Source organism: Pristiophorus japonicus, chromosome 9, assembly GCF_044704955.1.
Source record: "Pristiophorus japonicus isolate sPriJap1 chromosome 9, sPriJap1.hap1, whole genome shotgun sequence".
NCBI lineage: Eukaryota > Metazoa > Chordata > Chondrichthyes > Pristiophoridae > Pristiophorus > Pristiophorus japonicus.
In genome coordinates this window covers 171165135-171190937 of record NC_091985.1, presented here as the reverse complement: position 1 = coordinate 171190937, position 25803 = coordinate 171165135, and the positions used below count along the sequence as shown (strand labels likewise).

General features: G+C 47.5%; 1 protein-coding gene across 2 annotated transcripts in view; it reads right to left on the bottom strand.

The window, feature by feature from the left end:
• The window catches only part of LOC139272759 (uncharacterized protein C6orf118-like), a 47760-nt gene extending 31109 nt beyond the window's left edge, over nucleotides 1-16651 (bottom strand). Inside the window, exons 1-5 of one of the 2 annotated variants that reach the window (XM_070888872.1) lie at nucleotides 16484-16651; nucleotides 11375-11433; nucleotides 10338-10430; nucleotides 2726-2922; nucleotides 286-339 (exon numbers count right to left, since the gene is read on the bottom strand). In XM_070888872.1, the coding sequence (XP_070744973.1) occupies nucleotides 286-339; nucleotides 2726-2922; nucleotides 10338-10430; nucleotides 11375-11433; nucleotides 16484-16584 (504 nt within the window). In that variant the 5' untranslated portion in view covers nucleotides 16585-16651. The remainder of the gene's footprint in view (nucleotides 1-285; nucleotides 340-2725; nucleotides 2923-10337; nucleotides 10431-11374; nucleotides 11434-16483) is intronic. The other variant, XM_070888873.1, reaches the window with a different exon arrangement.
• Nucleotides 16652-25803: the final 9152 nt, after the last annotated feature.

The following is a 25803-nucleotide window of genomic DNA, read 5'->3' as shown; positions in this document are numbered from 1 at the left end:
GTTTAGGATAGTGCGGCGATCGTGCCCACTGAGAGCTGGGCTGAGATGACCCAAACTCTTGAGAAAGGAGCCATGCAGCCAGCAGCACCAGTAGACATTGAGCTGAACAAGACCCAGAAGTGAAAGGACAACATTTAATCCACTGCATTAGCCAGTGCTTCGGGGAACTGGTCAATCTTGGACGGAAAGGTTACACCAAGCTCAGAGTACATTCAGGAAACCAGGAAGTCAGACCCAGAAATACAGCCGAGAATGAACCAAAACGGATAGGAAACGCGCTCTTACTTTTATTTTCCAGCGAAGAAACTGGTTGGATTTCTGCAGTTTTGCAATTTCAGCCTGTGGGAAGATTCGAACATTAGTTGTAGTGCTGTCATTTTTCTCAACAAACGCCCCAATTTAGTTATTCAACTCTCAACAACAGACTGGTTTGCAGGCTGTTGCAAATTTAACAAGGGACGTCAGTATTGGACTTTGGAGAATTCTCCTGAAACAGGGATTTATGTTATTTTTAAAAACCCATACTTCATATTCTAGTACTTAAAATGCAATCAAGTTTGGCTAGGTGTATTTCCTCAAAAGTACTCAGAAGTGAGGAGGGAGGAGAATGCATGGTGCTTCAGTATATCTCTGATCTCATAGACGGTCCCTCAAAATGAGGATGACTTGCTTCCATGCCAAAAAAGGGATGAGTTCACAGGTGTTTCAATGAAGGTCCTAATATTCCAGATCCAGAACTACATCCTGAAGGGTGGAAGATGCCTGTGCGTGGATTTTTTTAACGTGGGGTGGCCATTGCACACTAGCCACCACACGGGTTTGACAGAGCTAGGTCTTGGTCCAGTGGCAAGGATCTGTTGCATGGACCTAATGCGCACACATATCGCAGTGTGGCCTCTGATCTAGGGGATGACAGGTAACAGTCTTTTCTTAATAATAATAATGTTATTATACAACACGGGATTGTACTTTTTTGTTTAAAAGGAATATATCTGAATGCGAAGGCGTGATTGGTGATCGACACACGAAGAAGACCTGTAGAAAAAGGGGAACTCGAGAGATTTTAAAATATCTCACTCAACAAAAGCTGTTCCAAATGAACATTGTGGGGTGAAATTGGTCTTTGGCAGTAGCGCAAATTGGGCAGTAGAGAATCGGCGACCCGATTTCCACCCTGCCCAATTTTCTTTTCCTTTGAGGTCAATCGAGTAATAATCCAGAGAACGCCAGTTCAAATCCCTCACTGGCAGTTTGAGAATTTTAATTCCTTTCAAACAAATCTGAAAATCAAAAGCCGGTCTGAGTAAAACTAACCATGAAGCTGTCATAGGAGCATTAGGAGCAGGAGTAGGCCCTTTCGCCCCTTGAGCCTGCTCTGCCATTCAATTAGATCATGGCTGATCTGTACCTCAACTCCATTTACCCATCTTTGCTCTGTATCCCTCGATACCCTTACTTCTTGGATTTCCATAAAAACCCCACTGGTTCACCAATGTCATTTAGGGAAGGAAATCTGCTGTCCTCGCTCAGTCTGGCCGATATGTGATTCCAGCCCCCTCCAACATGGATGGCTCTTGAAGTGGCTTTTTTAGGCTAAGGAAGAAAGGAATGTTGGAGGGAAAAATATTGAGAAACTTAAATTTAAAAAAATGATTTGGTTTGGTGAAAATTAATTTGATTTCCCAGTTGCTACACTTGAAAAGAAAGAAAGACTTGCATTTATATAGTGCTTTTACAGCCAATGAAGTACTTTTCGGAGAGTAATCACTGTTGCAATGTGGGAAATACAGCAGACAATTTGCGCACAGCAAGCTCCCACACACAGCAATTTGATCATGTGTTTTTGTTATGTTAATTGAGGGATAAATACTGCCTAGGACACCAGAGATAATTCCCCTGCTCTTCTGTGGGATCAGACAGGGCCTCAATTTAACACCTCATCCAAAAGATGGCACCTCCGACAGTGCAGCACTCCCTCAGCACTGCACTGGAGTGTCAGCCTAGATGTTTGTGCTCTAGTCCCTGGAGTGGGACTTGACCTACAACCTTCTGACTCAGAGGCGAGGGTGCAACGCACTGAGCCATGGCTGACACTAATGGAAGAATGTGGTTCAAACAGGTAAGAGAAGCTCACCTGGTTCATCCATCAAAAGAAACGTAAGATGGAGTTTTTGGTTCATTTTCTTTGGACACATTTGTTTTTCAGTTATAAAAATATTGGAGATGGAAAAAAGGCTGTTTGACTGGATGGGGCAGTTGGAAGCTGGTTACATAGAATTACAGAGAATTTTTTGCACAGACACAGGCCATTCGGCCTAACTGGCCTATGCCACGAGCCTCCTCCCACCTTACTTCATCTCACCCTATCCCTTTCTCCCTCATGTACTTATGCAGCTTCCCCTTAAATGCTTCGATGTGATAGGTCTTAACCATTCCATGTGGTACTGAGTTCCACATTCTAAGCACTCGCTGAGTAAAGAATTAGTGACTACCTTCTATTTATGGCCCCTAGATTTGGAAAGCATCTTCTCTACGTCGACCTGATCAAACCCCTTCACAATTGTAAACACCTCCCATCAGGTTACCCACTCAGCCTTCGCTTTTCTAGAGAGAAGAGGTCCAGCCTGTTCAGTCTCTCAGTTCTGGTGATGAAGTCTCCAAGAATATGTCCAACCACAGTTGGCAACCCTCAGACAGGTGGAAAGGTTACAGCGATCATAAGTACCTGTGTGTCTCTGAGAGAGCTCTGCAGAGCATCAGTGATTATGGAGGGCACCATGGAATGCTTCAACTCATTCTCCAGCTCTTGAATCTGCACTGTCATTTTATAAGTGCTGCTCCTCAGTGAGAGCACCTGTTCCACCACAGACAGCGGCTTCTCTTTGGGTTTCAAGGGCTTCAAAGAAGGCCACGCTTCTGCAACTTAAAAGAAGAAAAGAAATAATGAAAGACTTGCATTTATATAGCGCCTTTCACAACCTCAGGATGTCCCAAAGCACCTAGTTACATTTGTAATGTAGGAAATGCGACAGCTAATTTGCACACCGCAAGGTACAACAAAACAGCAATGTGATAATGACCAGATAATCGCTTTTCAGCTGTTGGTTGACGGGTAAATATTGGTCAAAGCACCGGGGAGAACTCCCCTGCTCTCCTTCAACATCATATCATGGGATCTGTTACATCCACCTGAAAGGGCAGACGTGGCCTCGCTTTAACGTCTCATCCGAAAGACGGCACAACAACATTACACAGGTTACAATACTCATTAGGACAGCTTTTCAGATAAACTGTACTGGGGAAATGTGCAAAAACCACCCTGCATTAAATGAATGTCTATTATTTTAAATACAAAGTAATGTCAAAGGATTTGATTGGGTAGATACAGAGGAGCTGCTACTGCTGGGTGGGAACAAAGATGCACAATTTTAAACTTTGAGCCAGGCCAATCAGGAGTGAAACCAGGAAGCACATTTTCCACACAATGGGCAGTAGAAATCTGGAGCACTCTCCCCCAAAAGGCTGTGGATGCTGGGTAAATTTAAATTTTCAACAATCAGATTGATAGGCTTTTGTTAAGTCATCATCATCCCTTGGAATCGAGGAAGACTTGCTTCCTCTCTTAGCATGAGTCCTTAGGTGGTTGTACAGTCCAATACAAGAGCCACAGTCCCTGTCACAAGTGGGCAGACAGTGGTTGAGGGAAGGGGAGGGTGGGACTGGTTTGCCGCACGCTCTTTCCGCTGCCTGCGTTTGATTTCTGCATGCTCTTGGCGATGAGACTCGAGGAGCTCAGCGCCCTCCCGGGTGCACTGCCTCCACTTAGGGCGATCTTTGGCCAGGGACTCCCAGGTGTCAGTGGGGATGTTGCACTTTATTAAGTAAGGGATCAAGGGATATGGAGCAAAGGCGCGTGTAATGTATTTGCTTCATGGGTTCTTTGCTTAAGAATTCATAGCAACACATTGCTATTGAGAACTAGTTGGTTTATTAACAAAAGTTTAACAATCACACTACACATTACCAATTTATCCACTGGGCTTCCAACCACGGCCTCATCGTGGATCCCCTGAACCCAACTGGCTGGGGTTTTATTGATTCTTGTGAACATCACGTGACTGGCTAAGCCACTCACAACTCAACAGCTCTACAACTATTTTGTTGAAACTATAAATCAAGTGCCCCCTTATTAAAGGGGCTCTAAAACTGACAAATTAAACAAATTAAACTTTTAACAATGGATCAAATTAAAATTTAATTGTCGGGGGTGATGATGTACTCCAGTCCCTCCAGTGCCCACCTCTCGCGGAAGGCCGCGAGCATACCGGTGGACACCGCGTGCTCCATCTCCAGGGACACCTTGGCTTGAACGTAACCGCGGAAGAGAGGCAGGCAGTCGGGCTGAACGACCCCCTCGACCGCCCGCTGCCCGGATCGGTTGATGGCCACCTTGACCATGCCCAGGAGCAGTCCTACGAGGAGGCCTTCCGACCTGCCTGCTCCCCTCCACACAGGGTGCCCAAAGATCAGGAGTGTGGGACAGAAGTGCAACCAGAATTTGAGGAGCAGCTCCTTCAAATATTGGAAGAGGAGCTGCAACCTCGCACATTCCATAAAAACATGGAACACGGACTCTTCCAAACTGCAGAAATTACAGACGGCCTGGGAGTCCGTGAACCAACTTAAAAACCGATTGCACGGGACTGCCCCGTGCAACACCCTCCAGGCCAAGTTCCCAATAAATAGAGGGAGGACTCCCGCGTAGAGTGTACTCCATTGGGGACCCCTGCTTCCTCTCAACAGCTCTACAACTATTTTGAGTTGTATATGTAACACATAAACATTAAATCAAATGCCCCCTTGTTTTTTTATTGAGGGCACCAGAAACACAAATTATACAAAAGGCCGGGTGTGGGGGGTGGGAGGGGGACGACACTAAAACCGACAAACTTAAACAAATTAACTTTTTACATGTGGTTCAAATTAAAATTTGGTTGCCGGGGGTGATGATGCACTCCAGTCCCTCCGGCGCCCACCACTCGCGGAAGGCCGCGAGCGTACCGGTATACACCGCGTGCTCCATCTCCAGGGACACCCTGGCTCGGATGTAACCGTGGAAGAGAGGCAGGCAGTCGGGCTGAACGACCCCCTCGACCGCCCGCTGCCTGGACCAGTTGATGGCTACCTTGGCCATGCCCAGGAGCAGTCCTACGAGGAGGCCTTCTGACCTGCCCACTCCCCTCCGCACAGGGTGCCCAAAGATCAGGAGTGTGGGACTGAAGTGCAACCAGAATTTGAGGAGCAGCCCCTTCAAATATTGGAAGAGGGGCTGCAACCTCGTACATACAACATACACATAGAACACGGATTCCTCTAGACCGCAGAAATTGTAGGCGGCCTGGGAGTCCGTGAACCGACTTAAAAATCAATTGCACGGGACTGCTCCGTGCAACAACCTCCAGGCCAAGGCTCCAATAAACACATGGAGGACTCCCGCGTAGAGAGCACTCCATTGGGGACCCCCGCCTCCTCTCTGTCATGTATCCTACATGGCTACTGTTGGTACTATCACAAGGTGTGCCACCAGAGGGCACAGCAGTGGGAGACTTGTAGGTTACCTGTACAGGTGTGCCTGGCCTAGTATAAAAGGCAGGCCACCAGGTGTGATCCTCACTCTGGAGTTAGCAAATAAAGGACTAAAGTCACTACAGTTCAAGTACAACACACTGCCTCGTGGAGTCATTACTAAAGCATCTAAGGACACAACAATTGGCGACGAGATTGCGAACTTTCACGCGAAAATGGCTACCCTTGGTACGTTGCAGCAGTTCGCCGATGGTGATGATTGGGAAGCCTTTGTGGGGATACCCGAACATTTTGTCACAGCAACGACCTGGCAGGAGACGACCCGGCCACATTGGCTGATAAGCACAGAGCTATCTTGCTAACCAGTTGTGGGCTCACCGTCTATGGCCTTGTCAGGGACTTGCTGGCACCAGCAAAGACAACAACCAAGTCGTACAAGGAGCTCATAATCCTGATCCAGGAGCAACTCAAGCCCAAGGAGAGCATCCTCACAGCCAGACACCGGTTCTATACCCACCGACGGCCCGAAGGCCAAGAAATCGCGTCGCAGGTCTCAGGAGGCTGGCGGCACCGTGCGAGTTCGGCACCCACCTCAGCGAAGTGCTGCGGGACATTTTTGTCATTGGAATTAGCCATGAGGGCCTTCTTCATAAGCTACTGTCTGCGGACCACAGTCACACTACAGAAGGCCATCTCTGTGAGCCAGGCATTCATGACCTCGACCTGCGGTTCTAGGCAGATGACTCACGCTCAGGACTCAAACCCGGCAGGTACTGTGCACAGAGTGGTGCCGTATAGAGGCTGGATTGTAGAGCGCGAACCCTCTCAGGGAAGAGAGAACAGGCCCCCGAGTCCCTTAACTCAGAGTCCGCCGAGGGGGCTACTTGAGTAGCTCCATGCTGGTGTTGTGGAGGGAATCACAGGGCTCACCAGTGCCGCTTTAAAGACTATGTATGCAAAGGCTGCAGCACAAAGAGCCACTCGAGCGAATGTGTAAGAGAAATATGACACTGTGTCGATGAAGAGTCTGCAGATGGCCATGAATCCAGCGTGGATTATGAAACGATAGGCAGAGAGGCAGCTCAGCCCCACGATGAGGTATATAGCATGTTTACCTGCACCACCGAGTGTTTCCCCGCTGAAGATGGAAGTCGAGAAAGATGGCGTTCCAGTCTTCATGAAAGTGGACACGGGGGCGAGCCAGTCAGTAATGAATCAAGAAGCCTTTGAGAGGTTATGGGACAATCAAGCTGAACGACCCAAGTTGGTCCCGGTTCAGGCAAAGCTACGCACCTACACCGATGAAATTATCCCAGTCATTGGTAACGTGAATGTAAAGGTACTCCATGATGGCACGGTGCACAAGTTACCACTGTGGATTGTTGCAGGTGATGGGCCAACGCTGCTCGGCAGAAGGTAGATGGAGAAGACCCATTGGAAGTGGGAAGTCTTCACTCCTCCAGCGATCGACGACCCTCGCGCTCAGAGGCAAAGCAAGCCCTCACCCGAGGGTGGATCCGGCACCAGAGAGCAGACCAGCACAGCACCCGAGGCACAGACCGCTCAGCACGACTGCGTGGAGATGATCCAGCTGAGACGACCCGAACGCACTTTCCAGGCTCCAGTGGCAGGATTCTGGAGGAAGAAAATCGGATCCAAAGGCGACTTCCCAGCATCAGTGGCAGAACCCGGGGAAAAGAGGATCTCCACCGTTGACATCGTGGATGAAGGAAAGATGGCGCCCAAACCACGAGGTGAGGTGCTGAAGAAAAGGATGGCCGGGGCCAGACCACGAGGTGCAGTGCTGATGGAGCAACACGTGGCACCGAACGGAGAAGAGGATTGGGGTAAAGCAAGCAAGGCTCTCTTAAAGGAGGCCTAACCCACTACAATTAAAGGGACAGTTCCACACCCTCAAGCAATGTAATAATAACTGTAAGTTAGAAATAAAATGTGTAATTGATCATGTAAAATGTGTAAGTAATAATCAGAGTTGTGTACATGCAATGAGCAAGGAAAAGTCGCACGATCATGTAAAATGTGTGACTGATTATGTGAATTGTGTACATACAACCAGCGAGGAAAAGTTGCGCGATCGTGTTCGGACCCACAGAGTGTCCATAATAAGTAATGAAAAGTTGTGCGATGTAGAATTTCAACTGCACACAGTCAATGCAGCGGGCAGACATCCATCGGGAGCACACAGGTCCAGCGAGCTATCCAATGCTGTAGCCTGCGTCCCGGGGACCAGAGTTATACACCATGGAGTGTGGCCACAAGCAGCCAACACATACGCAGAGCAAGCGACCTCAGCAAGGCAACGGCACCGGTATTGATACCCTGCCCCTGACCGGCTCCACCTCTCAGGCACCCAATGGCACTAACTGCCACGAGCCTGAAACAGCAGACTGTGCTAAGGCACAGTCCCCAGACCCCATCACCACCAAGGCCATACCCATAAACGAAGGGTCACCCGCCACAGTTCCCCCAAAGGGGACCAGGACCATCCAGGATCCCAAACCAAACATCGCCCAGGCCAGCGAGTCAGCAGTTCCCTGTGCATTGCTCGACGACAGCTCCTCAGGGAGCAGCAGTGACCCAGGGCGCAAAGAAAGGACAGGGAGGTCACAGGCATCTGTGAACCGGCCCGACACTAGGGACCAAGGCAACAGCCGCAAGAGCTGGCAACTCGAGCCAACTGGGTTCCCACTGCCAGCATTGGGCACTACGCTGCCACCAGACTGCAGGGACACAATCCAGCAGTTCTGGAACTAGTTTGTCCTTACACACCGGTTACTGCATCGATAAGGTATCTCACCAGTCTAACGTACTTGTCTCACAACGGAACCACAAATGTAATGTATTTTCCTGAACTGGAATGTATATGAATGCAATGAGCCTTCGACATAATCTATATGTGGAGGGGGGGAGAATGGAGTGGTCAGGGACACACACAAACAGTAACCAGCAGCACTCTACTGTAGCAAGTGCTCACCCAAGATTGATCGACCTGCCAAAGGTCAACCAGATAGAGCCCAGATAGAGCTAAACCCAGAGCACAGTTAAAGCAGAGGCGATTAACACTGAGGGTTTAGGGGGGAGTGATGTCATGTATCCTGCATGGCTACTGTTGGTACTATCTCAAGGTGTGCCACCAGAGGGCACTGCAGTGGGAGACTTATAGGTTACCTGTACAGGTGTGCCTGGCCTAGTATAAAAGGCAGGCCACCAGGTGTGATCCTCACTCTGGAGTTAACTAATAAAGGACTAAGGTCACTACACACTGCCTCGTGGAGTCATTGTTAGAGCATCTAAGGACACAACACTCTCAACAGCTCTACAAACCTGTGAGCACACTCGGAGGTGCATACATTACAGCGGGTAAATGAAGTTGAGATACAGATAATCGAATCGAATAGCTGTACAGACTCGAGGGTCTGAATGGCCTCCTCCTATTCCCATGCCCTGCAGCTGTGCAGTGATTGCAACTTCTAACGCAAGTAGTTCCTACAATATCAGCTCAAAACCGACACAGGACTAAGAGAAAAGGTTGCTTCTACTTAACTTTCTTTCATTGGGTAACTGATTCTATTGTGACCCTTAAGGACTCATTTGAAAACTTAAAAACGCAGGGGTCAAAGTCATTCTTTTTCGGACTAGAATTCATTGCATTCATTCTACTTTTAGCATGAGATTAAAACAGCTGAAGCCGATTGTTAATACTAACATTCAGATATATAATAAATGATAACACTTGTGTGAATCAGGCAGCACATACCTGTGGTTAGTAATTCTAACTATTACGAGAAAAACATTTGACATTATATAGAATTTGCGGCCCAACTGGTCTATGATGGTGGTTATGCTCCACACGAGCCTCCTCCCACCCTATTTTATCTCACCCTATCAACATATCTTTCTATTCCTTTTGCCCTCATTTATCTGGCTTCCCCTTAAATGCATCTACACTATTCACCTCAACCACTCCCTGTGGCAGCGAGTTCCACATTCTAATCATTCTCTGGGTAAAGATGCTTCTCCTGAATTCCTTATTGACGATCTTATACTTATGACCCCTAGTTTTGAACTCCCCACAAGTGGAAACAGCTCGACATTGACCCTATCAAACTCCATTGTCATTTTAAAGACCTTAGGTCACCACTCCGCCTTCTCTTTTCAGAAAAAACAGCCCCAGACTGTCAGTCTTTCCTGATAGCTGTACCCTCTCAGTTCTGGTATCACCTTTTTTCATCCTTCTCCAGTGCCTCTGTATCCTTTTTGCATGTGTAGTGAGATCAGCGCAGGGGAGTGAATCATTTTGCCATTTTGCATTCCCACTGTCAGGTGCAGTACACAACTACCTCTCCTCTGCCAGACAATATGTCTTAACTTCAAACTTAGAAGAGCGCCTCATCTCCTCACAGCACTAAGCGTGAATTACTGCACTCGGCCTGTTTTTGTAAATGAGATAGAGCTGTGAATATTTCAACTCTCGGGGCTTAGTTTTCCCCAAAGCATTTTTTGGGCATTTTACGCCCGATTCCTTTGGGCCCAAGTATGCCAAAAAAAAGTGTTGCGAGTTTTCCAGTTGCATCTCTTCATTTTGACGTGGCCTGACCCGAGGTGAGCGGAGCCTTGATCTGCGCCAAAAGGATCAGGCTGCCATGGTAACCAGGGACACAATGCAAGTGAAGCTTACTGCCACCTCCCAACACATTAAAAGAATTGAAAAACACATAGCACCAACTGACCTCCAATCCCACCCGAAGGCTGTTCCTGTTCCATTCTCGGTCGCTCGTTCGTCCGTCCGTGTCTGTCAGTCTGTGTCTCTCTCTCTCCCTCGGCTGAAAAAAAAACGGACTTAAAAAATTCGTAACTAACTGAGTTACGCTAGTGCAAATTGATTGGGGGAACTGGGGATTTTTAAGTTAGGCCAGAAAAAACAGCCTGCCCCCAAAAAAACGGCGCAAATACTGGGGAAAATTGAGCCCTTGAATTGCGTAGAAATAGTCATTTCAGGGAGTTGGGCAATGTAAATGATATTGAGGTGAGTACTTCATGGATCAACAGCAGCAGTCTATAGTCCAAAAGCCAGAAATGATGGGACACTCGAGAGCCACTCGCTGCATTTCATCACTTCTCACCCAGCTGGTTGGTCGACCTTTCCCCTCTCTCTATACACATCGTGTATTAGTCTTCCCGATAAACACAGTATCAAAGGTTGTGGAGATAACCAATTGAATGTTTTCCAATAAAGAAAATAACAAATGACAACTCACCGTACGTTTTCACTGTAGTCACCCATCGAGAATTATAAGTAGCACTTAAAGTTGCCGATGTCCCCACTAATATTTTTTTCAGCCCCGTGACCCTTTAAGGGGCTGCATGACCCATTCAAAAATCTGCACATGCGTGGTTTTTGATTGAGAGTCCGGCTGCACAGGAGCCCCACACTTCTGCACGGGCGCGTGGCTTTGAAGCTTAAAGGGAACACTGGCAATTGGCAAATCTGATTGGACTTAGTCCTGGAGTTGTTAAATCACATCAACTCCCGCCTCCAAACGCACCGCCCCAGCTCCATTAATTTTAGAACCAATAAACAAAAGTGGTCGAAGAAAATGATAAAAACACCACCATTTTCTTTTTAACGCCCCAATAATTTTCTTCTCCAGGGTTGCTCGCAGCAGTGTCTGGAGATTCATCTTTAATTGCTGGAGATCCCCAGGACACTCACAGAGGGTTGGCAACCCTGCTTAAAGTGTTCATTCTCAAGCAAAGTTTGACTTACCTTGCTGCTTAGGCAGGGGCTCAGATTTAGAAAGTTTCTGCTCAAGTTCATTCCTCAGCCTAAAAAAGAAACAGGTTTACCAAATATGTTAAAGAAAGAAAGACTTGGATTTATATAGCGCCGTTCACGGCCACCAGATGAACCAAAGCGCTTTACAGCCAATGAAGTACTTTTGGAGTGTAGTCACTGTTGTAATGTGGGAAACACGGCAGCCAATTTGCACACAGCAAGCTCCCACACACAGCAATGTGATAATGACCAGATAATCTGTTTTTGTGATGTTGGTTGAGGGATAAATATTAGCCAGGACACCAGCGATAACTTCCCTGTTCTTCATCAAAATAGCGCCATGGGATTTTTTACGTCCACCTGTGAGAGCAGACAGGGCCTCGGTTTAACATTTCATCCGACAGATGGCACCTCCGACAATGCAGCACTTGCACTGGAGTTTCAGCCTAGATTATTGTGCTCAAGTGTCTGGAGTGGGACTTGAACCCACAACCTTCTAGATCATAGGCAAGCTGCTACCCACTGAGCCACAGCTGACACAAAAGCAGGCATCAGGTCTATATGGAGCTAGGGAAACCACATGAGATGTGGACTCACTTTTTACAAGCCCACATTGCTCCCACCATTTGCTCCCCCAACCATCTCCCCAGCCAGGGACCCCAGAACTATCAGTTGACCTGAGAAACCCCCGACTGCCTGCATCAGCCAGTGCTAAGTGGTGCCTAAGTGCTAAATAGTTGTTAACCAATAGCTGATGCCGTGAATCGGAGTGGTGTCATTTAACACCAAACTTCCACTTCCAATAGATAGCAGCTCCTGAAACACCTTGGGTGAGCAATTGATATCCTTATTGTCACCTGGTAGCACCAGCAATGCGTGACAAAATGGCGGGCCGCCGTTCTTGCGCCAGCTGGGGGCGGTCCTGGCGGTGGCGGTCATATTGGTTGCCTCCTTTGTGCGGTCGGTAACCAGCAGCGCCCTGAAAAGAAGTGTCATCGTGGTGACATCAGTTGGTGTGCAATGCCAACTTAACGTTACCTCCGTGAACTTCGACCCTGGCGCTCGAGTCATCGCTGGGTTTTTAGCACGCCAGGTTAACCCGACAGGGGCGATATCTGCAGCTGTTAAAGGGACACACACATCAATCAGGTAAGTTTGAATAGAAGGATTTGGACTGTTTTTTTATTTTATTGAAGTGGTGGCTTGCTGCAATAGATGTGAAAAGTTTTTTTTAAGTAGGGAGTGCTGCTGGATGCTTGCAAGGGCTCGGATGGTAAGTGAACGCCTTTGAGAAGACAGAACATACTGGGAATACTCAGCAGGTCATGCAACATCCGTGGCGTTCACGTCTCAGGTCGACATGCTGCCTGACCAACTGAGTATTTGCTGCATTTTATGCTGTCATTTCATATTTCCAGCGTTCTCTTGCAGAGGGAAGAGGAAGAAGCAGAAGAGGAGCAATCAGACTAGGATGCATCCCAGAAAGACTCGTTGTTGCTAGGATATCCAGGATGGAATCATCTGCCTGCGGGCTCACTGCCTGGGCAGGCTGTATTTTTTGGATGTGTGAAATAAGGAAGGCGCAAGGGTGGAGCTGTGCTGATGGGAGAGTGGGAAGCCTAGAGGTGCATGTCAGAACGACAATAACGTTTGAGGATACCCGCATCTTGTATCCTTTCAGCCCCGCCGCTGGCTGAGGGCTCAGCCAGGCCCCTGCCAAGAATGGCCAGCACCGTGTCCTCCAAGGAGGTGAGGTGAGGCTAGGAATAGGAGATGTGCCTTGTGATTGGTGCAGATTGTTGGTAGGTGAGTGATTGAGGATTCTGCATTGAGCAGTGTGTGAGGCTAGAGGTTCAGTTGGTCGGTGAGACTTTGGAAGATGCATTCACTGACCTTGACCAGTGGTCTGAGATCGTGAAGCTTCTTTGGGCACTGGAGTCATGTGGTGGGGGCAACACTGCTGGCAGTAACTGCCTTTGTGATGTATTCCCACATTGTTCTTTCTGGAGGCCTCCTGTAGGGAAAGGGCGTGTCTTGCAGTGTCGACCCCCTGCACAAAGCTGGAGTGCTGCGTGCGAGACCCTGGGTGCCCCTTCCCTGGCTCGCTAAGCCATTTGTGTTAGTGCTGAGGCAGTTTTTACTTTTGTTGATTTTCGGAAGGTCATTCAGCTGTAAATGCTGAATATTGACATTTGGAACTTCTTTTAAATACTGATTATTTGTTAAGACAGAAAAAGGGCTGAAAAATATACTGAATCAGTGCACTTATTTTCCCTTGCTTCAATATGCATGGCCCTTTAAATTTCACAGCTCCTCGCTACCCACAATGCACTGTGAGCTTCACAGCCTCACACCAGACACTCAGGGATACAGATTGGTCCCGGATCCCCCGTGCAATGCCACCAGGACACTGTTGTACCTAAGGACAGCGCTGCACCACTTACCACCATGCCCCCCATGCCAATTTACCTTGTTTAGCGTGGCTGCCATTTCGAGCACCGTTAACGGCAGTTGGCGAGGACACCGACTGCTATCCGGGCAAGAACAAATTTTTCCCCCCATGAATTTAACATGTTGCACACTTAACCTGCTGACATAGATTCAGCTTCAGCTGATTAAAGAGTTGTGATCCGTGGGTTAGATAATCTCCATACATTTCAACTGCAGCTAAAGTGTGCAAGGTGTAAAATGCATGGGGATTAGGGACAGCGTATTAATTAGAAGATTGGTGTAATTTGACTGAATCAGAACACCAGGTATTGGCTCCAGTCGGGAAAATTGTTTCGGGGGAGGGAAAATCAAATTTTATGGAGTTGTGGAATCATGGTCCTATTTTGGAGCAAAGTTCACTCCACTCCAACATCAGAGACAGACTCCATCAGTGTGGTCTCCATTATCTACAGCAGTTATCCGAACAATGAGCAAGACTGCTAATTAGTGCCGAGTTTAGACCACAAACTCATTTCACATATGACCCTTACAAATAGCAAAAGACAAAATGCCTTCTGTATTTCAGTTGGATTTCATGTCTAACCTCAGGAGAGATATGAGAAAATACATTTAAGAAACAGAGATCAATAATATATTTTGTTCTCTTTAAAAAAAAAAGACAGTACCCTTTATTGCCAGGCTATACAGGATATTCTGGATTTCAAAATGCACTCAGTACTGCATTACACAAAGCACTATTTTATATAGTCAGTTGTGTTTACTTCAACATTCGTTAATTATAGTTTCCCAATGGCTTATTGAGGTATACAAGATAATGAAGGGAATAGATTGTGTTCAAGCTGACCGTTTATTTCAATTAAATAGGTTAGGTAGAACCAGGGGGCACAAGTTTAAGTTGTATAAGGTTAGATCGAGGTCAGAGGTCAGGAGGTGGTTCATTTCCCAGAGAACAGTAGACCTCTGGAACAAGCTGCCGTTCCATGTGGCGGATGCAGACTCACTGAATTCCCTCAAGCGAAAGCTGGATTTGTTTCTGGCTGGGGCGGAGATCACCTCTTACAGAAGGTAGGTACTGCAGGGAATTCAAGGCCAGAGGGATCTCCTGGGCTAGTTTCAATCGCCGAGATGGGTCGGAGAGCAATTTCCCAGATTTTTCTTTCCAAATTGGCCTGGGCTTTTTATCTGTTTTTGCCTTTCCCAGGAGATCACATGGTTTGGGGTGGGATGGAGAGTATATGTTGTGGTACACAAGGTATCGCCATTGTGTGGGACAGACTCAATGGACCAATGGTCTTTACCTGTCTGTCATTGTTCGTACCTTCGTAAGTGCGCTACCCTTAGTGGTTCTAAGTCATACGTACCGGCACGGTGTCAGGTTTAATCTCTGCCCCGTGCGAGTTAGTTAATCGCAACCAGAATGGCACTACAAATACTGCAGCATGCCTAGGTTACAGAAGGGGGAATTGGCAAGGAGACCCAGTTCTGATCTTTATCCTATTGATAAATGGGCGTGAATATTGGGTTAGGACAGGATCAGAACCATCTCCTTTGGCCTCTAGGCTCAAATAGCCCACAGGCATTTAGCATTAAGACTCACGTATGACACGTGGCTATTTAGTTACCATTCTACAGTATAATATTGGAGACGGATAAACAAGAGGCGTCCTTTACCCTTGCCTGAAGCAGGGAGTAGGCCATGTGCGTATGCATATAAGGGGCCTAATGACTGCTTCAGGTTCCTGCTGCAACATTGGTTTGCCCCAAAGCAGCCAGCGCAAAAAAGTGGGCGCTCCCTAATTTAACTCCCATGTTCTGTCGATTTAAATGTTAATGGCTTGGGAGTTCTCTGGGTTGATGATAGGATGAATCTATAATTCTTCCATTTTACTGGTGCCTTCCCCCCATCCCCACCATGTTAGCAATAATAGCTCACTCCAGTCTTGTGGAATAAAGTAAAACGATGGGCTGGTAAATTTACCACTGCTTCAATTAGTCAACATTTGCCATAACAATGGGCGACTGGTTGAAATGTACGGTCGTCCTCCACACGAGTGGACTCGTGCAGAGGGGTATGACTTGTGCAGTGTGTGTTAACTGAAGGGCCATTGCATAACCAGATTAAACCATTCGTTCCAAATCAATGTCATCACTTTAGCTATGAGGAAAGATTGGATAGGCTGGGGTTGTTTTCTTTGGCACAGAGGAGGCTGAGGGGAGATTTAATTGAGGTGTATAAAATTCTGAGGGGCCTAGATATAGTGGATAGGATGGACCTATTTCCCTTAGCAGAGGGGTCAATAATCAGGGGGCATAGATTTAAAGTAATTGGTAGAAAGATTAGAGGGGAGATGAGGAAATGACATTTCACCCAGAGGGCGGTGGGGATCTGGAACTCTGAAAGGGTGGTAGAGGCAGAAACCCTCATCACATTTAAAAAAATACTTGGATGTGCACTTGAAGAGCCATGACCTATAGGGCTACGGACCGAGTGCTGGAAGGTGGGATTAGGCTGGGGAGCTGTTTTTCGACCGACACGGACACCATGGGCCAATTGGCCTCCTTCTGTGTCATAATTTTCTATGATTCTACGATTACAGAATAAAGTGCCTAATTTACAGCAATATTCTCATAGAAACAGCGTACACTTACTCATTGTTCCTCCGCAAAGCACGCCTTGCTTCCTGCTCCAGACTTACGACTTTTTGTCGGGCCTCCTCTACGTGCTGAGTTTTCACTGTCCTGCTGTTCATACCTCGGAGCTGAGCCTGAAAGATCTGTTGGATTTAGAAGGAGAAAGAAAAATACATTTAACAAAAAAACATTAAGCTTTTTGGAAACTTCTATCTGTAAATATTTAATGGCAACAGTTAATGGCAAAGTAGTGTGCTGCCCGGTGACATCAGAGGTCACTGCATACATCAAAAAAGGGATGTTCATCCCTGTCCCATTATGGTGGTACAGCACAAAAGATCTGCATCACGTTTAATGGAGGGGATATGAAAAGCAAAAGATAAATATAGAAGCATGCACGTTATTCAGCATAAAAGGGGCCATAAAAGGAGCGCAGGTGAGCGTCCCGGGAGCAGCGTAGAGGCGTACCAATTCAGGGAGCAGCCCGAGCTGGTGCAGGAGGACGACGGCAACGGAGAGTGACGTCAGCAAGGTCCAGGTCGGTGATTGGAGCGTGGGCCGGTACTGCAGGAGCGGTGAGGTTGGGGCGAAGGAGCAGTGAGAGACTGTGGAAGGATGTGATCGGGGCTCAGGGGAGGCATGAGTTCGGGGCCAGGGGCCCAGGGGCAGCATGGGCCAGCCCACACTGTGATATGTGTGCGCACTGGGTCCGTGCAGCAGAGCTGGTCTCCAGTCGTCCTGGGTAACCCTTGCCACTGGACCAAGACCTAGCTCTGTCAAACCCGTGTGGTGCCTGGTGTGCAACGGTCACCACACATTAAAAAAATCCACGCACAGGCATCTTCACCCCTTCAGGATGTAGTTCGGGCCCTTCTTTCGAAACACCTGTGAACCATCCTTTTTTGGCGTGGAAGCAAGTCATCCTCGCTTCGAGGGACGGCCTATGATTCAGTATCACCCAAAATGAACAAAATCTAGATTTGATTCTTTTAGCAAGAAGATGCAATGTATGTAACAGCAATGAGTTCAACGACGAAAGAAAGGAAGACTTGCATTTAAATAGCGCCTTTCATGCCCTCTTGTGTCCCAAAGCACTTTAAGTATTTTCGGTGTAGACCTGTTGTAATGTAGGAAACGCGGCAGCCAATTTGCACATAGCAAGCTCCCACACACAGCACTGAGATACTGACCAGATAATCTGTCACACACACACGCTCGACCTCTCTCTTCAGCAGCACCGACACACACACTATCTCAGAGCTGTCCTGGTCCGCAGTTCCATTTCATCCTTCGCCTCATCCGGCGCTTTAACAGAAAACATTTTTTTCTTCAGTATTGCAACCGATAGCAGAGATTAGTGTGCAAAATTAAGCCACATGGTATTGGGGGTAATGTATTGACGTGGATAGAGAACTGATTGGCAGACAGGAAGCAGAGAGTCGGAATAAACGGGTCCTTTTCAGAATGGCAGGCAGTGACTAGTGGGGTGCCGCAGGATTCAGTGCTGGGACCCCAGCTATTTACAATATACATTAATGATTTAGACGAAGGAATTGAGTGTAATATCTCCAAGTTTGCAGATGACACTAAGCTGGGTGGTGGTGTGTGCTGTGAGGAGGATGCTAAGAGGCTGCAGGGTGACTTGGACAGGTTAGGTGAATGGGCAAATGAACGGCAGATGAAGTATAATGTGGATAAGTGCGAGGTTATCCACTTTGGTGGCAAAAACAGGAAAGCAGATTATTGTCTGAACGGTGACAGATTAGTAAAAGGGGAGGTGCAATGAGACCTGGGTGTCATGGTACATCAGTCATTGAAGGTAGGCATGCAGATTCAGCAGGCAGTAAAGAAAGTAAATGCCATGCTGGCCTTCATAGCGAGAGGATTTGAGTATAGGAGCAGGGAGTCTTGTTGCAGTTGTACAGGGCCTTGGTGAGACCACACCTTGAGTATTGTGTGCAGTTTTGGTCTTTTAATCTGAGGAAGGACATTCTTGGTATTGAGGGAGTGCAGCGAAGATTCACCAGACTGATTCCCGGGATGGCAGGACTGACATATGAGAAAAGACTGGATCGGCTCGGCTTATACTCACTGGAATTTAGAAGAATGAGAGGGGATCTCATAGAAACATATAAAATTCTGACGGGACTGGACAGATTAGATGCTGGAAGAATGTTCCCGATGTTGGGGAAGTCCAGAACCAGGGGACACAGTCTAAGGATAAGGGGTAAGCCATATTGGACCGAGATGAGGAGAAATTTTTTCACCCAGTGAGTTGTGAACCTGTGGAATTCTCTGCCACAGAGAGTTGTTGATGCCAGTTCATTGGACATATTCAAAAGGGAGTGAGATGTGGCCCTTACAGCTAAAGGGATCAAGGGGTATGGAGAGAAAGCAGGAATGGGGTACTGATGTCGACTGATCAGCAATGATCATATTGAATGGCGGTGCAGGCTCGAAGGGCCGAATGGCCTGCTCCTGCACCTATTTTCTTTGTTTCTATGTTTCCTTTCAGGTGTCAAGCATCACAAGCCTCAACAACTCTTGGACACCAACCACCTTCCTGAACCTTCTCAGTGTCAGTGCCAGCTATGGCTCAGTGGGTAGCACACTCGCCTCTGAGGCAGAAGGTTGATGGTTCAAGTCCTACTCCAGGGACTTGAGCACATAAATCTAGGCTGACATTCCCAGTGCAGTGCTGAGGGAGCACTGCACTGTTGGAGGTGCCATCTTTCGGATGGGACATTAAACCATTTCAAGTGGACATAAAATATCCCATGGCAGTATTTCGAAGAAGAGCAGGGGAGTTATCCCTGGTGTCCTGGCCAATATTTATCCCTCAATCAACATAACAAAAACAGATTATCTGGTCATTATCACATTGCTGTTTGTGGGAGCTTGCTCATCATCATCGTAGGCAGTCCCTCGGAATCAAGGAAACATAGAAACATAGAAAATAGGTGCAGGAGTAGGCCATTCGTCCCTTCGAGTCTGCACCACCATTCAATAAGATCATGGCTGATCATTCGCTTCAGTATCCCTTTCCTGCTTTCTCTCCATATCCCTTTAGCCGGAAGGGCCATATCTAACTCCCTCTTGAATATATCCAATGAACTGGCATCAACAACACTCTGCGGCAGGGAATACCACAGGTGAACAACTCTCTGAGTGAAGAAGTTTCTCCTCATCTCAGTCCTAAATGGCCTACCCCTTATCCTAAGATTGTGTCCCCTGGTTCTGGACTTCCACAACATCGGGAACATTTTTCCCGTATCTAACCTGTCCAGTCCCGTCAGAATCTTATAAGTTTCTATGAGATCCCCTCTCATCCTTCTAAACTCAATGAATAAAGGCCCAGTTGATCCAGTCTCTCCTCATATGTCAGTCCAGCCATCCCTGGAAGCAGTCTGCTGAACCTTCGCTGCACTCCCTCAATAGCAAGAACGTCCTTCCTCAGGTTAGGAGACCAGAACTGAACACAATATTCCAGGTGAGGCCTCACCAAGGCCCTGTACAACTGCAGTAAGACCTTCCTGCTTCTATATTCAAATCCCCTAGCTATGAAGGCCAATAGGACATTTGCCTTCTTCACAGCCTGCTGTACCTGCGTGCCCACTTTCAGTAACTGATGAACCATGACACCCAGGTCTCGTTGCACCTCCCCTTTTCCTAATCTGCTGCCATTCAGATAATGTTCTGCCTTCGTCTTATTGCCTCCAAAGTGGATAATTTCACATTTATCCACATTATACTGCATCTGCCATGCATTTGCCCACTCACCTAACATGTCCAAATCACCCTGCAGCCTCTAAGCATCTTCCTCACAGCTCACACCACCACCCAGTTTAGTGTCATCTGCAAACTTGGAGATATTACACTCAATTCCTTCATCTAAATCATTAATGTATATTGTAAAGAGCTGGGGTCCCAGCACTGAGCCCTGCAGCATTCCACTAGTCACTGCCTCCCATTCCGGAAAGGACCCGTTTATCCCGACTCTCTGCTTCCTGTCTGCCAACCAGTTCTCTATCCACGCCAGTAAATTACCCCCAATACCTTGTGCTTTGATTTTGCATACCAATCTCTTATGTGGGACTTTGTCAAAGGCCTTTTGAAAGTCCAAATACACCACATCCACTGGTTCTCCCTTGTCCATTCTACTAGTTACATCCTCAAAAAATTCCAGAAGATTTGTCAAGCATGATTTCCCCTCATAAATCCATGCTGACTTGGACCGATCCTGTCACTGCTTTCCTGTCGCTGCTATTTCATCCTTAATAATTGATTCCAACAATTTCCCCACGACTGATGTCAGGCTAACCGGTCTATAATTACCCGTTTTCCCTCTCCCTCCTTTTTTAAAAAGTGGTGTTACATTAGCTACCCTCCTGTCCATAGGAACTGATCCCGAGTTGATAGACTGTTGGAAAATGATCACCAATGCATCCACTATTTCTAGGGCCACTTCTTTAAGTACTCTGGGATGCAGACAATCAGGCCCCGGGGATTTTATCCCATTTTAATTCAATCCCATCAATTTCCCCAACACAATTTCCTGCCTGATAAGGATATGCTTCAGTTCCTCCTTCTCACGAGACCCTCGGTCCACTCGTACATCGGGAAGGTTATTTGTGTCTTCCTTCGTGAAGACAGAACCAAAGTATTTATTCAATTGGTCTGTCATTTCTTTGTTCCCCATTATAAAATCACCTGAGTCCGGCTGCAAGGGACCTACGTTTGTCTTCACTAATCTTTTTCTCTTCACATATCAATAGAAGCTTTTGCAGTCAGTTTTTATGTTCCCGGCAAGCTTCCTCTCGTACTCTATTTTCCCCCTCCTAATCATTAATTTCCCTTGTTAGCCACAGTTGAGCCACATTCGCTGTTTTATTTTTACTCCAGACAGGGATGTACAATTGTTGAAGTTCATCCATGTGATCTATAAATGTTTGCCATTGCCTATCCACCGTCAACCCTTTAAGTATCCTTTGCCAGTCTATTCTAGCCAATACACGTCTCATACCATCGAAGTTACCTTTCCTAGTTTCTGAATTAACGGTGTCACTCTCCATCTTAATAAAGAATCCGACCATATTATGGTCACTCTTCTCCAAGGGGCCTCGCACAACAAGATTTCTAATTCGTCTCTTCTCATTACACATCACCCAGTTTAGGATGGCCAGCTCTCTAGTTGGTTCCTCGACATATTGGTCAAGAAAACCATCCCGATTACACTCCAGGAAATCCTCCTGCACCACATTGCTACCAGTTTGGTTAGCCCAATCTATATATAAATTAAAGTCGCCCATGATAACTGCTGTACCTTTATTGCACACATCCCTTATTTCTTGTTTGATGCTGTCCCCAACCTCACTACTACTGTTTGCTGGTCTGTACACAACTCCCACTAGCGTTTTCTGCCCTTTGGTATTCCGTAGCTCCACCCATACCGATTCCACAACATCCAAGCCAATGTCCTTCCTTACTATTGCATTAATTTCCTCTTTAACCAGTAACGCCACCCGGCCTCCTTTTCCTTTCTGTCTATCCTTCCTAAATGTTGAATACCCCTGGATGTTGAGCTCCCAGCCTTGGTCACCCTGGAGCCATGTCTCTGTGATGCCAATTACATCATATCCATTAATTGCTCTCTGTGCAGTTAATTCGTCCACCTTATTCCGAATACTCCTCGCATTGAGGCACAGAGCCTTCAGGCTTGTCTTTTTAACACACTTTGCCCATTTAGAATTTTGATGTAATGTGGCCATTTTATTTTTTGCCTTGGGTTTCTCTGCCATCCACTTTTACTATTATCCTTTCTATATTTTGCCTCTGTCTCCATTTTATTTCCCTCTGCCTCCCTGCATAGGTTCCCATCCCCCTGCCATATTAACTCCTTCCCAACAGCACTAGCAAACACTCCTCCCCTAGGATATTGGTTCCAGTCCTGCCCAGGTGCAGACCCTCTGGTTTGTACTGGTCCCACCTCCCCCAGAACCGGTTCCAATGTCCCAGGAATTTGAATCCCTCCCTTCTGCACCACTGCTCAAGCCACATATTCATCTGCGATATCCTGCGATTCCTACTCTGACTAGCATGTAGCACTGGTAGCAATCCTGAGATTACTACTTTTGAGGTCCTACTTTTTAATTTGGCTCCAAGCTCCCTAAATTCATCTCGTAGGACCTCATCCCGTTTTTTACTTATATCGTTGGTACATATATGCACCACGACAACTGGCTGTTCACCCTCCCTTTTCAGAATGTCCTGCACCCGCTCCGAGACATCCTTGACCTTTGCACCAGGGAGGCAACATATCCTGGAGTCTCGGTTGCGGCCGCAGAAACGCCTATCTATTCCCCTTACAATTGAATCCCCTATCATGATCGCTCTCCTACTCTTTTTCCTGCCCTCCTGTGCAGCAGAGCCACCCACGGTGCCATGAACTTGGCTGCTGCTGTCTTCCCCTAAAGAGTCATTCCCCCTTAAAAATCCACTCTTAAAAATGAGTCCTTAGGTGACTGAACAGTCCAATGCGAGAACCACAATCCATGTCCTTTCCAGAAAAAGGTATAACCTCCACCTTGTTCCTTGAGCTGGCCTTCCCCTGCCCGTCGGGTCTCGCTTAGGGCAGCGATGTCGATATCAAAGCATCTAAGTTCCTGGGCAACTATGGCGGTGCGGCATTCCGGTCTGTCGCTGTTGGGGTTGTCCATGAGGACCCTGACGTTCCAGGTTCCGAACCCCATGTTAGAGGAGTGGAAGATGCCTGTGCATGAGTTCTTTTAACATGGGGTGGTCGTTACACACCGGCTACCACACGGGCTTAACTGAGTAAGGTCTTGGTCCAGTGGCAAGGGGGTCCAGGACGACTGGAGACCAGGCACTGCTATATGGGCCTAGTTGCCAACGTGGGAGCTTGCTGTGCGCAAATTGGCTACCGCATTTCTCACATTACAACAGTGACTACACTCCAAAAAGTACTTCATTGGCTGTAAAGCACTTTGAGACATCCGGTGGTGGTGAAAGGCGCTATGTAAATCCAATCTTTCTTTTTCTTTCTTTCCCCTTCAGTTTCCTCTGACCCAGCCCAGCCCTTCTTCCAATCTCAGGCTCTCTGACCATCCCTTCTCTGACCCCGAACCATTAGTCCTCAGCAAAGGCCTCAGCTTCATTCCCTTACACTCCCACCTCCATTGCTTTCATGTTCACCTCCGTGCCCTCTTCTCTGGCCAGGAGCTCCCCTGCCCCTCCCCCCTGCACAGCTGACCCTGTCTCCCATCTTCAGAATTCTCATTCGACCTGGACCTCTCCCTCTGGCCTCTTACCCTTTTTTTCATTGTCACGCTGGCCGTTCCCATCGGCCATCTCAATTTCTCTACTCCCCTCACTTACTCCAACCAACCTCCCTCTGAACTTGCAGCACTCCGCTCGCTCAGATCCTACCCTAACATTATCATTAAACCTGCTGACAAGGGTGGTGCAGTTGTTGTTCGGTGAACCGACCTCTACTTTGCTAATGCTGATCGGCAACCCTCTGGCACCTCCTCCTACCTCCCCTTGGACCATGACGCCACTACTGAACATCAAGCCATCGTTTGCAAGACCGTCACAGACCTCATCTCCTCTGGAGATCTTCCCTCCATGGCCGCCAACCTCATGGTTCCCCAACCCCGCACAGCCCACTTCTACCTCCTTCCCAAGATCCACAAACAGGATTGCCCCGGTAGTCCCAATGTTCAGCCTGTTCTTGCCCCACAGAACTGATTTCTTCCTATCTCGACTCTATTTTTTCTCTCCTTGCCTATTCTCTTCCCACCTATATCTACGTCTCCTCCGACGCCCTCCGTCACTTTAACAGTTTCCAGTTTCCTGGCCCCAACCGTCTCCTTTTCACCACGGACGTCCAATCCCTCTACACTTCCATCCCCCACCAGGATGGCCTGAGGGCGCTCCAATTCTTCCTCGAGCAGAGGCCCAACCAGTCCCCATCCACCATCACCCTCCTCCCCCTGGCTGAACTTGTTCTCACATTGAATCACTTCTCCTTTAACTCCACTCACTTCCTCCAAATTAAAGGTGTTGCTATGGGAACCCGCATGGGTCCTAGCTATGCCTGCCTTTTTGTGGGATATGTGGAACATTCCTTTGTTCCAGTCCTACTCGGGTCCCCTCCTTCACCTCTTTTTCCTGTATATTGATGACTGTATCAATACCATTTCCTGCTCTCGCCCTGAACTGGAAAATGTCACCAACTTTGCTTCCAAATCCACCCTTCCCTCACCTTCACATGGTCCATCTCCGATTCTTCCCTTCCCTTCCTCGACTTCTCTGTCTCCAATTCTGGGGATAGGTTATCGACCAGTATTCACTATAAGCCCACTAACTCCCACAGCTACCTGGATACACTTCCTCCCACTCCATTCCTGAAAGGACTCTATTCCATTCTCCCAGTTTCTGTCTCCGTCGCATCTGTTCCGACATTGCCACCTTACATACCGGTGCATCCGATCTGTATTCCTTATTCCTCAACGAAGGATTCCCCTCCGCCATGGTTGACAGGGCCCTCGACCGTGCTCATTCCATTTCTGCACTTCTGCTCACACCCTGTCCCCTCCCAGAACCATGACAGGACAGGGTTCCCTTTGTCCTCACCATCCATCCCACCAGCCTCCACGTTCAACGGATCATCCTCCGTCACCTCCAGCCTGATTCCAGACAACTTATATTTATATAAGCACCTTTAATGTAATAAAATGTCACGAGGCGCTACACAGGAGTGTTATCAAATAAAAAAACAAAATTTGACACCGAGCCATTTAAGGAGATGTTAGGGCCAATGAACAAAAGCTTGGTCGAGAGTGAGATTTGAAGGAGCGTGTTAAAGGAGGAAAGGGAAATAGAGAGGCGGAGAGATTTAGGGAGGGAATTCCAGAGCTTATGACCATGGCAGCATTTAAAATTGGGAACGTGCAAAAGGTCAGGATAGACAGAGCGCAGAGGTCTCGTGGGCTGGAGGAGATTACAGAGATAAGGAGGCGCGAAGCCATGGAAGGATTTGCAAATAAGGATGAGAATTTTGAAATCGAGGCGTTGCTTAATTGGGAGCCAATGTTGGTCAGCGAGTACAGGGGTGATGGGTGATCGGGACTTGGTGCGAGTTAGCACACGGGTGGCATGGGCGGCAGAGTTTTGGATGACCTCAAGTTTATGGAGGGTCGAACAAGGGTTGTTTTTTTTGAGGAGAGGGGTAATGACGACAGATTTGAAGGAAATGAGGACAATACCGGAGGAGAGAGAAACGTTAACATATCCGCTAACATGGGAGCCAGGAAGGA